Source organism: Panicum hallii, chromosome 7, assembly GCF_002211085.1.
Source record: "Panicum hallii strain FIL2 chromosome 7, PHallii_v3.1, whole genome shotgun sequence".
NCBI lineage: Eukaryota > Viridiplantae > Streptophyta > Magnoliopsida > Poales > Poaceae > Panicum > Panicum hallii.
In genome coordinates, this window is record NC_038048.1 from 19,667,619 (window position 1) to 19,684,367 (window position 16,749).

General features: G+C 45.3%; 2 protein-coding genes across 2 annotated transcripts; one reads left to right on the forward strand and one right to left on the reverse strand.

Annotated features, from left to right (window-relative positions):
* The first annotated feature begins 14,441 nt into the window (after positions 1-14,441).
* On the forward strand, positions 14,442-14,951 carry LOC112900516. Its single transcript, XM_025969373.1, has one exon. It carries the CDS (start codon positions 14,442-14,444, stop codon positions 14,949-14,951), a length of 510 nt encoding a protein of 169 aa, XP_025825158.1.
* Positions 14,952-15,297: 346 nt separating this feature from the next.
* On the reverse strand, positions 15,298-16,450 carry LOC112901151 (glutathione S-transferase T3-like). Its single transcript, XM_025969998.1, has one exon. It carries the CDS (start codon positions 16,247-16,249, stop codon positions 15,398-15,400), a length of 852 nt encoding a protein of 283 aa, XP_025825783.1. The 5' UTR covers positions 16,250-16,450; the 3' UTR covers positions 15,298-15,397.
* Positions 16,451-16,749: the final 299 nt, after the last annotated feature.

The following is a 16,749-nucleotide window of genomic DNA, read 5'->3' on the forward strand; positions in this document are numbered from 1 at the left end:
AGGCCAAGGAGTTACACTGTTTGAAGTACGATTGAAGCCCTTGAAAGAGGACTTGCGTACTTGAGCCAGTGTAATGCATGTTGGTTCTACCACACTTATTTTCCTTGATCTTCTCAAGTGACCAAAGCCTGAGCTCCGTGAGGTCCTCAACATTGTCATTCATCAGAGTAGCATATTCTTCAGCTGTTAAATCATTCTGGAACTCTACGTGCCTTGATCCGGCCATAATTTCCCATGGTAACACAGCCTCCTGCCCATAGACTAAGTGATAAGGGGAAGTTTTCGTCACCACATGACAAGATATACGGTATGCCCACAATGCCTCTGATAAGACCTCATGCCAACGTCTAGGGTACTCATCAATCTTCCTCTTAATCAACTTGATGAGGCTCTGATTAGATGCTTCAGCTTGTCCATTTGCCTGGGCATAATATGGAGATGACCTGATCAACTTGATGCCCATGTCGGCGGCAAACTTCTTGAATTCCTCTGAAATAAAGACCGAGCCTCCATCTATTGTAATGGTCTGAGGGATCCCGAATCTATGAACGACATGTTCCTTGACAAACTAAATAACATCTCTGGATGCCACTGATTTCATAGGAATTGCTTCTACCCACTTGGTGAAGTAATCCGTGATGGCCAAAATGAACTGGTGGCCTTTGCTGGATGGAGGATTAATTTTGCCGATCATGTCCATGCCCCAGCCTCTGAACAGCCATGGTTTAATAATGGGGTTCATCACTAACGCTGGTACCATCTGAATCTTCCCAAACCTCTGATATGCTTGGCATCCTTTATAATATTTAAAACAATCCTCAAGCATGGTGGGCCAATAGTACCCTGACCGCCTAATCAGCCACTTCATTTTGTGAGCCGATTGATGAGTCCCGCGGGTTCCTTCATGGACTTCATGTAAGAGCTGATTGGACTCAACCGGCCCCAGGCATTTAAGCAACAGCCCTTCCAAAGTCCTGTAGAACTTGTCGTCCCCTATTAGGACATATCTCATAGCTTTATAACGTATCCTCTTGGGTGCCCCTCGAGCCGAATCCTTCAAGTAATTGAAGATATCGGCTCTCCAATCCCCCTGGTCCAGTAGGTGCACCTGATGATTAGATCCGTCGGCTTTATACCCTGAAGCCAGTTGTGCCAAATCATTGGCCTCCAAATTCTGAGCCCTAGGTATCCAATAGAAATTTATGTACCTGAATTGAGCTATCAGTTCTTGACATTGCACCCACAATGGAAAGAGTAGTTCACTTTCACACCTGTATTCCTCTGTGAGTTGAGAGATCACCAATTTCGAATCCCCAAAAACTTCTACCGCTTTAGCTCCAGCCTCAAGAAGCAACTCCATACCTTTATGCGCCGCCTCATATTCTGCAAGATTATTGGTGCAAGTAGTACACAATCTGATTGAAAAAGAATACGTTGCCCCCCGAGGTGATACCAGCAGGATACCTATTGTGACACTCAGGTAAATAGCATGGTCACACCCTAGAGTTTTGGTATGTTTTTATGTGCAAAGTATGGCAAAGGTGTGTTTAATATGTGCAATGCTAAGGGAAAGTGTTGTTTATATAATTACTTTTAACTAGAGGTCCTTTTATGCAAAATGGGTGGATATGGAGGGAAAAGTTTAAAAGCATGAGGGCTGTTTTGCAAAAGATGGTAACTTGTGGTTAACTTGCAAAAATATGAGAAATTACCCTTGGGTATATGTGTAAAGGTAGTTTTATCTATAGGATTTACGTAAAGTTTGAAAATATTACTAAGTTTAAAGTATCTTCAAAACTGTTGCTCAACTGCAGATGAACCTTAAAGAGAAGTTGTAGAGTTTGAAAAACTCTGCACTTTTGCTTTTTGGACCATCTCCATTTGAGCACTGGTTTAAAAGTTATAAGCTCTTTTCAGTAAAGTCCCTGTGTTTCTTTGGTTTTGCAAAATAGTCCTCGGCTTCATTCTTCCCCCTTCTTCCTCCCTGAGCCTCTGCTCCTCTGCTCTGCGCTTCTGGTTCCCCCTGCCGCCGGCGCAGAGCACCGTTCCTGGCCGCCGCCGTCCACCTCCTGCTCCTCCCTTGCCCACGCGTCACTCCACCGTCCCTCCACCGCTCTAACTTCCTCTGCTGGCGTCTTGCCCGAGTGCCACGCCGCCTGCAGTACCGCCAGCACCGCCCGCCGGCGCCTCTGCCGCCGCCGCAATTCCCACGCAGGCTCGCCTTATCCCTCCCTCTCTTCTGCTCAGTAGCACCAGCAACTCACACTCGCTTCGTTTGCCCCGCTAATTCGCTTGCCGAACCCACTCCGAGCCCCCTTCGCGTCCGCCGCCCAAACCGTTCCTCCGTTGAACTCTGGGTCATCGTGGGCAGCCACGTCCAGGCCACTATTGCCCGCACTGATCCCTCCAGAGGCTTCCCCGGTACTTGCCGGTGCTTCCCAGCCCCCGGCCGCCTCTCAATCCCGGCCGAGGAACCTTCCCGACCAGTGCCGCCCGCCACCGCCTCCTACCCGCCGTGGGCCGGCCACCTCGGTCACCCTCGCGCCATCAGGACCCCATGGCCGGCTTCTCTGTGCTCTAGTGAAGCTTTCCGGCCTATCCCACGCCGCCTCTGACCACTGGATCGCTGCTCCCACCACTCACCTCCATCGCCGGCCGCCTGCCTCTACCGTGCCGCCACTGCTAGCCACCCCACTCCAATTCCAAGCGTCCTCAGGTGCGCAAAGAGTCACTGATGCTTCCCCACCCCTTCAATTCCACCGCCGGTGATCGCCGTCACCAGTACACGCCGGTCAAACCTCGCCACCTCTGTATTGGACCGACAGGGATCTCGGGTTAGAAGGAGCAAAAGCCCAGGGGGCTATTTGCAAGCTATAAGACTCAGGGAAATAGTAGTGTTAAGGACCTATGTGTAAGAGTGTTTGTTATTTCATGTGAGTGTATTTTCTGTCTTGCAAAATTTGTAGCAATTCACAGAAAAATCCAAAAATGGCAAACTTAATTTTGTTGGAAACTAGATTCCAAACCCTATAACTTTTGTTAATGAAGTTTAATTTGAAACGAAATACTTTTACCTCTATTTTAAACCTAAGATTAAGGAGTAGTTTATACTTAACTTTTATATTTTTTGTTTTGTTGCTTATGAATTTTGGCATGTATGTTTTATAAACTATATGTAACCTTGTGTTAAAATTTCAAACTCAAATTGTTTTAAACTTAACTTCTTTTAATTTGGACATTCGAATTTGAAATATTAACTAAACATGTTGTATAACCCTTTCTAATTAAGATCTATTGTCATTCTCTAATGTGTTAATGTTTGATGTATAATTAAATTTCCAAAACCTTATGATCTTTTATTTAAAGTTTTGAAATTAAATTTAGGTTTAACTTCAAATTCAAATTTAAATATTTCAGTTCTTGTTTGCAACGAATTCAGCAATATCTTTATGATTCCTTTATAGATAGTGTTTTAAACCTAAAATCTCTTTTATGAGCTTTTGTGTGATAACTTGGTGAGTTATAACATTTGAAATATAAGATCTTAAATTTAAATCTTACCTTACTTAATTTATTGCATCTCATATAGAATCAATGACGCTCGACGATGGGGACTACGAGTTGGTCTTAGGACAAAACCAAGGCTTTTCAGAATACCCAGCGCAAATCGTCGAGGGACTAACTGAAGCCCCGAACTCAAGTTCGGAAGCCTCTGACACTCCTGCCCCCAACCCCACTCAAGAAGGCAAGCCCCGGACATAACCCCTACTTTATCTACACTGCAACTTATAATGTTTATATCTATCTATGCATTACGTCTAGGAGTTGAAATGAAACCCTAGTTGCATAAGATCTTAGGAATCCAATGTAATGTACCCGAGTCCTTATCGCATAGATGCTCTGCTAATCAGGACCGGTAAAAGTCGGGTGATTTCCTGTCACTCGTGCGATATAGGAGTTGCTTGTTTACAATTCTTCAACCACTATAAGGATGATGGACAGGGTCATGTGCTGTATCATGACCTGAGGAATTACCCTGTCTGTTTTGATAAAAGTTTTAAGGTCGAAATGTGTGGTAGTGGTGGCTAAGCGTTTGAAAGTACTAGCCACATACCGTGAAATATGGTAAGCGGTAAGCCTAGTACCCGATTGGCCCGGCAAATGGAACGCGTCTCCACCACTCGACTTTTATTTTATGTTTACACGCACCGACGTGTGGGAGTACGTTCTGCGTGGCAGACAGGAATACGGGTTTTTTAGTCGCGCTACAGACGTATGTCCTGCACAATTGGTGTGCGTACGGTCCTGCTGTCGCTTGTGGTGGCCCCGATCCATAACCCGGAATATGAGGGAAACGGTTGCTTCGGAACGCCCTGTTGGTATTCCAAGCGTGTGTGTTAGGTTTACCTTGCAAGGTTAAATACGATTCGGATCGTCCGCCTCTCACGAGGATTGAGACTGCTTATTCCTTCTGCCACATCGAGTAAAAAGTGTAATTGATGATGAATTAATCTTGATGGATGATAATCTATATCTTGCTTGCTTAGTATAGGTGCTTACCTAGAATGGTTAGACAAGCTAGAATCTGAAAGCTAAAATTTGGAAATAGATATACACTTAGTCGCTCCTCAGCTAAAAATAAACCAGAACCCTTGCAATGCCTTCATGAGTCTAGTTACGGGTTAAAGTATACCCAAACTCGGGTAAGCCTTGCTGAGTATTAGAATACTCAGCCTTGCCAATATCTGTTTCAGGTATGACCTTCGAAAATCCCACGGACAACCTTGTGTGGCCAACGTCCGTTCCTTGTAGCTGGTCCGTGGAGTGGGACCCGTCCCCGGCCGGTAGTGACCCTCCGGAGTGACACCAGCCCCAGGGCTAAGCTTGGTGTCCGCCTTTGCGGCGTGTGTAGTCGCGTAAACTTTTCTTTCCGCTGTGAGTTTGGACAAGCTGTTACGCTTGTCAGTTTGAACACTGTTTGTATAAGTTTACTTATATTTGAACTCGGCTTGTAATAATGTATGTATGGCTGTAAATTAAAAGTTGACGAGCTATTCTGTGATGTGAACTCGCCTTCGTGCGAGGTAAACCTGCTTCGATCCTGTTGAACCGTGGTTGTATCGGGCGGAGACCCGACAGACCAAGGGATTGTTCCGTTTGAAATGCGTTAAGCTGATTGCAATTGTACGGTGATCATTAGCGCACTTGAGCCGGAATAATTCAGGCGGTTCTGCCACACCTATGCCACATCCATCTCCACAAACTGACCCGTCGAAGTACATAGCCCAAGCTCGTATAGAAAGCGCTGCTATATTGGTATTGACCCTCTCAGCAATAAGATCCGCTAAGGCTTGCCCTTTGACCGCCTTCGCGGGTTGATATCGGATATCAAACTCTGACAACACAAACATCCATTTTCCTAATCGGCCTTTCAACACAGGAGCCGATAGCATATGTTTTATGACATCCAATTTGCAGATAATAATTACTTCGGCTGATAGTAGGATGTGACGAAGCTTGGTGCATGTAAAAAAAAAGCAAAGGCATAACTTTTCGATATCGGGATACCTTGTCTCCGCGTCCAGCATCCTTCTGCTGAGGTAGAATACAACCCTCTCTTTATTGTCATGCACTTGTATTATTACCGATGCAATGGAAGTGTCACCAACTGACAAGTACACATAAAATGGTTTATCTTGTTGGGGTGGAACCAGCACAGGTGGTTCTGATAAATACTCCTTAATCTCTTCAAATGCTTGTTGCTGCTCTGCCCCCCAGCAAAATTCTTCATTGGCTTTGATTTTCACCAACTTCATAAAAGGTTCGATTCGCCCAGAAAGATTAGAAATAAACCTCCAAACAAAGTTGATCTTGCCAATAAGTTGCTGGAGCTCCCTCTTCGTAGTAGGTGGCACCATGGTGCATACGCTTCTTGACTTTTTAGGCCAATCTCGATCCCTCTTTCATGAACCAGAAAACCCAAAAATTGTCCAGCCGACACGCCAAAAGCACACTTCTTCAGATTCATCCTAAGCCCAAACCTTCTAGTTCATTCCAGAACCTGTTGTAAGTCCTCCAAGTGTCCTTCAACCGATGCGGACTTCACCACGACATCATCAATGTAAATTTCCACCAATTTACCGATCAGGTCATGGAAAATGTAGTTCATGGCACGCTGATATATAGTGCCAGCATTCTTCAAACCAAAAGTCATGACCACATACTCGAACAGACCCACCGCTCTAGGCACTCTGAATGCGGTTTTGTGTACATCCTCGGGGGCTATAAAAATCTGGTTATAACCAGCGTTACCATCCATGAAACTTAAGATTTTGTGACCAGCAGCCACATTGATCAGTGTCTCTGCAACAGGCGTTGGGTACTCATCCTTCGGAGTAGCCCTGTTGAGGTCTCTAAAGTCCACGCAAACTCGCCATCGGCCGTCCTTCTTCTGTACAGGTACAACACTTGAAATCCACTCAGCATACCTGCAAGGCCTGATGAATCCTGCTTCTAACATTTTCTCCACCTCTTTTTTCACTTCGACAAGGACCTCGGCCTTCATCTGTCATGCTCGCTGCTGGAACGGTCGAAATCCACTTTTGAGAGGGAGCCGATGCTCAACTATGCGCCTGTCCAACCCAGGCATCTCTGTGTAATTCCAGGTGAAGCAATCGGCATATTCTTTTAATAAAGCTATCATCGGCTCTTGCAAACATGAATGTAATTTCTTACTGACGAACGTTGACCGTGGCTTATCCTCAGGACCAATATCTATTTCTTCGAGCTCGTCAGCCGACGTGAACCCATATCCTAGTTTCCCATCATCTGTTAAGTCGACGTTGTAGATGGAAAAAGAAGATGGTAAAAAGAATTTTGGCCGATCGTCGAGATCGGCCGCTCCATGTATTTCATCATCTTTCGAGTTTTTACAAAAAGAATAAGGCTGGCTATCAAAGCGAGCCTTTCTGTAATGGCTATGACTATGTAAAGTACTTGACATCAAAAGTTTATATTTCATTTTTGGGGGCCGATTGCGGGAATCGGCCTCCACAAGTACGCTAGAGCAGCTTGTTCCTTGCAACTCTTCTATTCTATAAGGCCAGTGGATAAGACCAGCCTCACCCTGTTTTTTGTAGCTTCACTGCGATCCCAGCCTTCCAGACTCATCCCTGAGATCAGCTCCTGGTCTTCTGCATCCCAGATGCTCATAGCAGCATGTGAAATCTCAATCGAATCATCTGCATGAACCACCTCTACCTCATCTCCGTCCCACTGGATCAAACACTGATGCATTACGGAGGGGATGCAACAGTTGGTATGAATCCAATCCCTACCACGTAGGATATTGTATGTGCTCTTGCTATTAATGATGAAGAAAGAGGTCGGGATGGTTTTATTTCCGATGGTTAGATCCACACTGAGGACGCCTTGAGCTTCTGAAGTCTGCCCGTTAAAGTCACTTAGCGTGACATTAGTCTGGATCAAATCTTCAGTGGATCGACCCAAGCGACGCAGAACTGAGTATGGCATAATATTAACTGCCGCTCCTGTGTCCACCAACATTTTGTTAAAGGGCTGGCCGTTTATGTACCCCTTAAGATACAAAGCCTTCAAATGCTTGTAACTTTTAGCTTGCGGCTTCTCAAATATTACTGGATGGGGTCCCAAATCAAGCTGGGCAACTGATGACTCTTCATGGATTCGAGCGTGGAATTCTGCTGGGAGCACAAATACCATATGCGTATAAGCCGATATCTTCACATCGGCTCTTGTAGATTTGGGTCGCCACTCCTTTTTGGGAGGGCGTGATTCCTTTTTCTGCACACGATGGACCTATTCTGCCAAATCCGGACGCGCTTTCCTTAATGACTCGATATATTTAGCTTCAGCTTCTTCCAGGCTACGCAACCGCTGAACTCTGCGCTTCTGAGAACGATTGAGTCCATCAGGGCACCATCGCGATCGATGATACTTGTCTCCTTCTTCATCAAAGTCCATCTTCCTTTGTGGCGATCGAACTTGCCCTTGTTGAGTTGGAACACACCCCAAACGCTGGAAAATTGAGACCCCCCTCTGTGTCACACCCAGTTTAAGAAGGACAACCGAATGCATCTCATATGTGCGCCAGGATCAAGTTCCACACATATGATAGACGTCACAAGTGATTACAACATCAATATCATAACGAAATAGAGTATAATAGTGCTTTATTACATGACCGACAGTCTTAATCTTTAACGAATGAATAAACGTTTATTCTAGCAGAGGACTTCATCTTCACAGGTAGTTGATTGGGAGACATACGCCTAGAAATCTCCAATATCTTCAGGAAACTCCGGACAATTATCTTGTTGTGAGCAGCATTGGTTTTAATAAAGCAAGCGTGAGTACATTTATGGTTGGTACTCAGCAAGTGGAGGGAATAATATGACATGCAAGGCCAAATCAAGGAAAAGCTGACACGGTGTAACTGCGGTAAGCAATTTTAGTTGATCAAGTTTTATTAAGCATGCTTAACTAGGTGTAAGTAAATACCAACCCTTAAACAAACTATCTGAGGTGAATCAATCTATATCACAGAGATAAATAAACAGAACCTACAATTTAGATCATCTTTAAGTTTAATTATCATGTGAGGGTCCAAGCCGCCCTTAACCGTGAGCACGGCTGATATATCAGTTTTCACTCTGCAGAGGTTGTACACTTTACCCACAATTCGCGTTTCCCTTGATGCCCGGGTTTGCAAGGCCCTTAAACACTTTCAAGGTGAGTGGCAGGGATTCACTACGAGGCCTTTACAAAGATTCCCTAACTTATGACAACCCGCTAAGGTTTCAAGTCAAAGCGGTCATAACCCTCCCTAATGAGGAAATACCTTAGCCAAGGATCACATAGCCATGTGCCTCAAGAGGACCGAGTTATACCCCGTCGATGCAACCCCTCTTGCCCTTTCGGTAAGATTGTCACAAGCCAAAGTTTCTAATTAATTAGCCAAGACCAGAGCCATATAGTATTGTGGTTGCACTGTTTTCCTGGGTGGTTCTCCATGTTCCAATTAATGCAATGATCTTAATTATCACCATAAAAGTATCCCAGAACATGAGTAGACCAATGTAGCATGACTTTCAGGTTAACCTACTAAGTTCTAAGTATTTGCAACTAGCGTAGCTACATCATAAAGAGAATAACCCAGGTTAATCAAGGAAGTTTAAATCAGACTAGGCATATCCTTAATTTGGGATCCATCATATTCTAGACACATGCATGCATATAAAGTAAATGTGTGTAATTGTAATTGATTAGGACCGGAATATGATCAAGGACCACTTGCCTTCTTCAAAGAACTGCTGCTGCTCGAGAACGTCTTCAAAGTCTTGGCCCTGCAGATCCTCGAACTGTGCACTGTCTATCACGACACACAAGCACATACAATCAAACAAATAAAATAAAATAAGAACAGTACACCAATCAATAAAAACAGAACAAAATAACCTTAAAAAGTTACTGCTTATGCTACAAGGATCGCACGAGCGCAAGAATTGGTGAAATCGGAGTTAAAAACGAAAAAATTAGGGCTAAAACATAGTTCCAGGGGCCTATTTGTGATAGTTTTGAATCTAAAAGGGCTCTGTCAGAAGAAACCGAGGGCTAGATTGTAATTAAACCCTAGACAGAGGGGTTAGAACATAAAACAGAGGGATATTGGATGGTGGGTTTTATTTTGGAAAACTACAGGGGTCTAAACAGAAGAAACAAGACCTAATCGCAAATACTTTTGAACTACGGCGGAGTGCGGGTTGATTTCCAGAAAAATAAGGGGCCAACTCGCAAAAAAGCCATGGGTTGACCGGTATTAGATTGGTTTGACTCGAGTCTGGATCGGTTTTGAGCCGACGGATCTAGATCCGATGGTTAGGGACGGCGGGGCTTCGGGGCGGCGGCGCGGAGCGCCGGCGGCGAGGGTCTGGCGGTGGCAAGCGGCGGTGCTTCACCGGACTTCACGCGATAACGCGTTTCCCGGCTCGGTTTCGGCTCGGATCTGGATGGGGAGATAGAGGGGGACACGGGGAATCGATCTAGGGCGGTTGGAGGTGACCAAATCGGCCGTGGCGGCGGTGCGATGGCGGGCGGCGGCTCGGGGACTCTGGCGAGCTCGTGCGGCCACGGGGAAGCCACGGGGGAGGGAAAAGAGGACCGGTGAGGGTTCTCACCACCACGTGGTGCTCCAGGGGCGGTCGTTCGACGGCGAGCGGCGGCGCGGCGAGCGGCCGAGCTCGGCAAGGCGGCGGCGGAGCGGGAGGTCAGAGGCTAGGGTTTAGGGGTGCGAGACGGCTGCGGCTTGGGGAAAAACCCCTAGGGTTCATGCAGCACTTATAGGGGGGCCGCGGAGGCGCCTGGGCGTGCGGGCTCGAGACGGAGACGGCGGAGGTGGCGGAGAAAGCGCGGGGACGAGCCGGACTCGGACCTGAGTCCAAGTTGGGCGCGGGGAAGGGGAAACCTGATAGACGGGCCCCGCCTGTCAGCGCGAGAGGGAGAGAAGGAAAGGGAGGGGCGCGCTCGGCGGGTGGGCCGAGGGAAAAACGGCCGGGCCGCGCTGGTGGGCCACGTGCGGGGAGGAAAGGAGAGAAGGGGAGAGGGAGAGAGAGAAGGCCGTGGGCCGGCTGCGAAGGGGGAAAAGGAAAGAAAGAGAAGGGGAAGGGAGTAGGCCAGGTGGGCTGGGCCCAAGGGGAAGAAAGAGGGGGAAATTTTATATGCTATCCAAATGCAAATGAGTTTGAGTTTGAAGTTTAAATTCAAAAGAAAAGCAAACACTAAAACAATGCAATGAGGCATGAAATGCACAAACCCTATATCTCCTTATATTTATTTTTATAGACAAATAAAAATACTTTTAATTAACTATAACCATTCTAAATTCAAAAGGGTTTAAATTAAATATTGTGAATTCTAAATATCAACTAACCAAGTTTAATGTAAACCTCTAGTTTGGAAATTTAGAGTGTTACACTCTACATCTAGTCTCCTGGGTCCACATTCTGGGCAGTCTCTAATAGTAGGTAATCAACTCATACCAGAATCCCAACAATACCTGAAAAACGGGCAATACCAGTGATCACGCGCGTCTTCATGCTTCTTCAAACGTTTCCCAGTGCGACGCTCGTACTCTTCTTTCTCTGATTCTCGCTGGAGATGCTGTTGGTACTGGTACTCGTACTTCCTGAGAAGATCAGAAGAGGTTGGCCACTGATGCCTGACATGCCTCACTTGTTCTTCTATGACATGACCCTTTTCTTCTTTTTGGGGCCGTTCGCTAGGATCAGCCTCTTTATTCTTGGTTTGGCGGCATGACGTTAACCCCGCCATGTTGATGCCGAGTGCAAAATCCAGCTGCCGTCTTGCAAACCGGTCATAACCCTCCACCATGTTTACACCAGGGAAGGGCTGGGTATCGACCTTCATTGCGGTTTGGCCCAAGATTAATCGGCCTTGCTCGATAGCCGATTGAATTTGCTGACGGAGCTCCTTGCAGTCGCTTGTGCTGTGGGTGAAAGAGTCGTGCCACTTGCAATTTGATCTTCCCTTCAGCTCCTGCGCCGTAGGAGGTTTATATCCTTTCGGAAACTTCAACTGTTTCTCTTTTAACAACAGATCAAAGATCTGTTCAACTTTGCCCACGTTGAAGTCAAATCCTTTCGCAGGCCCTGTTTGCTTCACTCATTTGCAGGACACAGGGTTTGCTCCCCGAGTCCATTCTGCGACTGCCACCTCTTGCTCTTCCCCGGAGTATTCGGCTTCCTCTGCATCAACCACCACCACTTGACGCTTAAACTTATCTTGATATAGCTCGGGATGGCGCTGCTCGAGCGTTGTCAGCTTCTGCACCAAATGCGCCAAAGAGGTAAACTCCAACTAGAAAGCCAGATCTCTGATCGGCTTCAGTAACCCCAAAGATGCCAACTCGACTGCCTCCTTCTCTAAAATCCGTGTCGAGTAGCATCGGTTCTTTACTTCCCTGAAGCTCGGATAAATTCCGCCATGGTTTCCCCACACTTCTGCCGCACTTGCGCTAAATCAGCAATTCCTGCTTCTGCAGCTTCCGAATGATACTGAATGTGGAACTGCTCCTCCAGCTGCTTCCAAGTACGGATAGAATCAGGGCCTAATGACGTGTACCACCCAAAGGCTGGCCCTGTGAGCAATTGCGAGAAAAATCTTACTCGCAAAGGATCCGATACCGAGATCATCCCTAGTTGCGCCAAGTATCGGCTCACGTGCTCAATAGAGCTAGAACCTTCCGCTCCACTGAATTTGGTAAACTCAGGAAGCCGATACTTAGGCGGCAGGGGAATTAGATTGTAATCACTTGGATACGGCTTAGTATAGCCGATCGCTCTCCTCTTTGGTAAGATGCCAAACTGATCTCTCAGAATGGCACTGATCTGCTCCGTCGTCTGTGATCCTGGGGCCGAGTGCACACTATCGTGACTCGGCTCGGTGGCATAGGCTGCTAGCCACGCTTGCTCGTCTACATCCACTCCAGAAACTCCTCCAGCTGCCTTCTGTGCTGAATGTACCGGATTACTGCTATCCGGTATATAAGCACACATGTAGCCATGCGGGATCTTCCTGGGTGGCTCGCTGAAGAACTAGTTATCCATGGGATCACCTCCCACCTTATAAACCACATAAGCCGGAGAACCATGCGATTCCGCAGCTGCAAGCGCATAAGGCAGTGGTGGTCTAGTTTGAAACGGTAATTCCCCTTTATAACTCCCCAAGGTAGGTCCCGTTGGAGAATGCTGATGCTTCATAATTTCTTGGACCACACGCAGGGCAACACGCTCGAAAGCGTTAACCAAGCTCTTAGAATGTCGGTGCAACGAGTGAGCCACCACATAGTTTACTTCTTGCCATAGAGCTCTGGTACGGTCCTCAGATAGGGTGGACAGATCCACTCCATCAAGGGCACCTTCAGGTGAAAACCCCTTCCACCTGACACCGTAGTGGCGAGTCCTCTCGAAAGAGGCTGATGAGGTCGGCTTCGAATTAAGCCTTAATCTCATCATATCTCTGCTTATGCTCGGCAGATAGCTCCTCGTAGGTGATCGGTTCATCCCTTGCCATCCTGTTAACAATAACTGATGGAGTCAAAGAAGATGATGAAGTCGATGAAGATGATGAAGATGGCGATGATGGTCCCACCAGGCGTGCCAGAATGTGTTGCCGATCAAAACCCGCCGGCAATCAGCGACAGGCAACACGAGGAGCCGGGAGGCTCCCGGGACTGCTGGTGGGCTCCGGTCCCTCGGTCAACGGCCCGAGATCTGGCACACGCCCTGGCTTGGAGTCGCTAGGTGTGCCACCTGACCCTGTACCTGATCAGAAAGGTGTTATGTATTAGTTTCCTGCATGCACAGACACATGTAAACATTAGTCCGAGACGTAATCGGCTCATCAGATGCTTCCCGGTATCGGCTGTAAAGAGCCGATTGTGTTCAATATCGGATCGGATCTATGAATAAGGCAAATATATCCGATAACAGTACAAACTTCACTCTATAAACATCAAGCTAATCCAATCTACGATGGTTAAAGCTCTCACTGCGTAATCGGAACATCCTACACATAATTGAGCCTAACAGATACAAAAGGGCAGCAACGCAACAACCTAAACACAGGCCTAACAACCAACCCGAAAGCCGATTCCCAGAACAATCCCTCTCTAAGCTATTACAAGATACCAATCATACTGCCGGAACTTTCAACTCGTTTGTAGGGCCTAATTACACAGATATTAAACTAAATCTCTGATGATCAAAGACTAACCATGATAGATTGGATCTACTAAATAAGAACAGAGCAAGATGCTGCCCTCGTACCCAAACTTGAATACGATAACAGCTAAACGCTTATAGATAACGAACAGAACATAATTAAAACCTAGAAAAAACTAATCGTTGTTCTACACGCGTTGAGATAACTAGTGCTACTCGCCATCAACAATGCTTCAGAACGAGAAACACAAATGTAAACAAGTAAGGACAACGCTGCCCCGATCACGCAGGACGTGACCGGGGCTGCACGACACTTACCCGAGAAACCCTAGAACAGGGGAGGCGATGCACCAAGAGTTGTTGATGAATGATTGATCCTTTTATTGTTTACCCATGATACATATTTATAGTCCGTAGACTTTCCTTTCTTAACCAACCCTAACCAAACACGACACAAATCTTAACTATCTCTATCTAAACTGTTTAAGCATACCTACCTAGATACACGGCCTCCCTGGGCCCAAAACATCTGCACAGGGTCTGATTCGCAAGCCCATTATAATTATCCTTCAAATCCATCTTGCTCCACGGCCCACTTCCGACCTGTCTAAATTATAGCGATAACAGGTACCCCTCGATGGGTTTGGCGGTAAAACACCGACAATGTCGGGTTCCCACAATGACATCGACGTGCTTCAAAGATCTCCTATATTTGCAAGGCTTGTTGAGGAGGCTTACAACATCAATGGACATGATTATTCCATAGGTTATTATCTAGCAGATGGCATATATCCATCATGGGAAACTTTTGTGAAGACCATTCCAGTGCCACGAGGTAATAAGAAGAAATATTTTGCTAAGGCACAGGAAGCGTGTAGAAAGGATGTTGAACAAGCATTTGAGGTTCTACAATCTCACTTTGCTACTGTTCGTGGGCCGGCTCGTTTGTGGGATGAAGACACGCTTGGAGATATTATGATGGCTTGCACCATAAGGCATAGCATGATTGTTGAAGATGAGAGAGATTTGTACATTGGAGAATATGATTGCAACTACGATGACATGGGAGAATGTGACATTAATGAAGCACTGGAACTTGATGCTTTCATGAAAAATTACAAGAACAAGGAAACTCACACTCAGCTTCAGGTAGACTTGATCGAGCACTTGTGACAATACCATCCAGATTTATACAAGATTGATTACTTTTGATATTTGTATTTCCTCCAATTGAACATGATACATTGTTCATGTAATAATTATATTTTGGTCATGTACTGTTTGCATTGAAAATGAAATAAATACATCTTATGCAGCTGAACTGAAAATGATAGAAATATATCTCATGTAGCTGAACTGAAAATGATAGAATGTAGCAAATGATAGGAACATATCTCACAGCAAACATAACTCAAATAGAAATAACTATTTTGTTTTTAATAAAGAAAACTAGACAAACTCTTGCAATTGAATCGTCTTGCAAGAATCTCATTCTGGCGCCCTTCATAGTATTGCTGCTGTTTGTAGTTCTTAGTGCTCAAATCTAGAGTAATAATTCTCTCCTCTTCCAACTCCCTTTGGAACTAAAATTTTTCTTTCTCCAATTTGATCCTTTCTTCCTACAGAGCAAAGGCTTTGTTGCACCTCTCTTGTTTCTTCAAATCTTTCTCAACATCAGATTCTTTCATCTTTGACATTAGATAGTCCAATGCTTCGATGGTCGAACGTTGCCATAGCTTCTGTTTCTTCTTCTTCTTTCCTTTAGGTCTTCCCGAACCACCTTCTGATGGATTAGTATCAGTAGTGGCATTAGCAGGGGCAGATGAAGGAGATGGATTTGCCACTATCTTTTGTTTCTTACTACTTGCTGTTCTTGCAGTTCCAATTTGCTTGCACCTTTCCAACCACTTGGGCTTGTCCTTTAGAATTTTCCAGCAATGCATGTAGGCAAATTTCTTTTGCTTATTGTCTTCGGCCTTCAACAACGCGCATGCATTTGTAATCTTTAGATTCAATACAGAAATGTGTACATGAAAATGAAGACGTAACAAATGAGCATACATGAAAAAAATTATGTTTTCAACTGACCAACCACTATGGTTTCTAGTCTCAATCCTGGGCAAACATCCACAAAAAAGATTCACAGCATGTTGTATAATAGACCAACGATTCATTAAAGAATCTTGTGTACAATCTGACTCGAACGTCTTGTTAGCATTGAAATATTCATGAATTCTTCTCCAATATATCCCGAGTGGTTGATCAATTCCTTGAATAGCATCCATGCCCACATTTAGCCAAGCTGACACAAGAAGTATGTCCTCCTCATCTCTGAAATTTTTGCTTCTTCCCTGAGATCCTTTGGCTGCTGCAGGAGCATGACCATTGGTTGTTTGACTAGGAGGTGGGAGATCCTGAGATTCTTCTACATCATTCACTAGGAGGTCTGTGAAATATGACCCTGAATCCATAGCAACAATTGGTAGAAGTGACCGCAATAATTACTCATCCACCAATGTTCACAGAGATTACAATAAAAAAGGCCCAATGTACTACAACAATTAGTTGTACAACATGTCTGAATTTTTTAACTATGCCAAACAGATTCATCTGAACAGATTCTCCCAATAAAAATATCAAGCAGCATGGGAAAACTGTGATAAGCATGTATGGCCTACCTTGTGACTGAATTCAGGCACAACTGAAGCATGAACATATCACAACCATGTATGTGACTGAATTTGTATGTGACTGAAGCATGTATGTGAAGCATGTATGTGACTGAATTCACAACCATACTGAGAGTTTGCAGTACTGGTACAGGTAGCAAACTTGTAACTTCATGGTAGTAACATAATTGCAGCCTATATTATTGCTAAATTGAACACCTAGGTACTTCATGGTAGTAACCTGAACAGCTACTTCATCTTTAGCCTAAATTGTTGCTGTCAAGCAATGAAACAGAACAGTG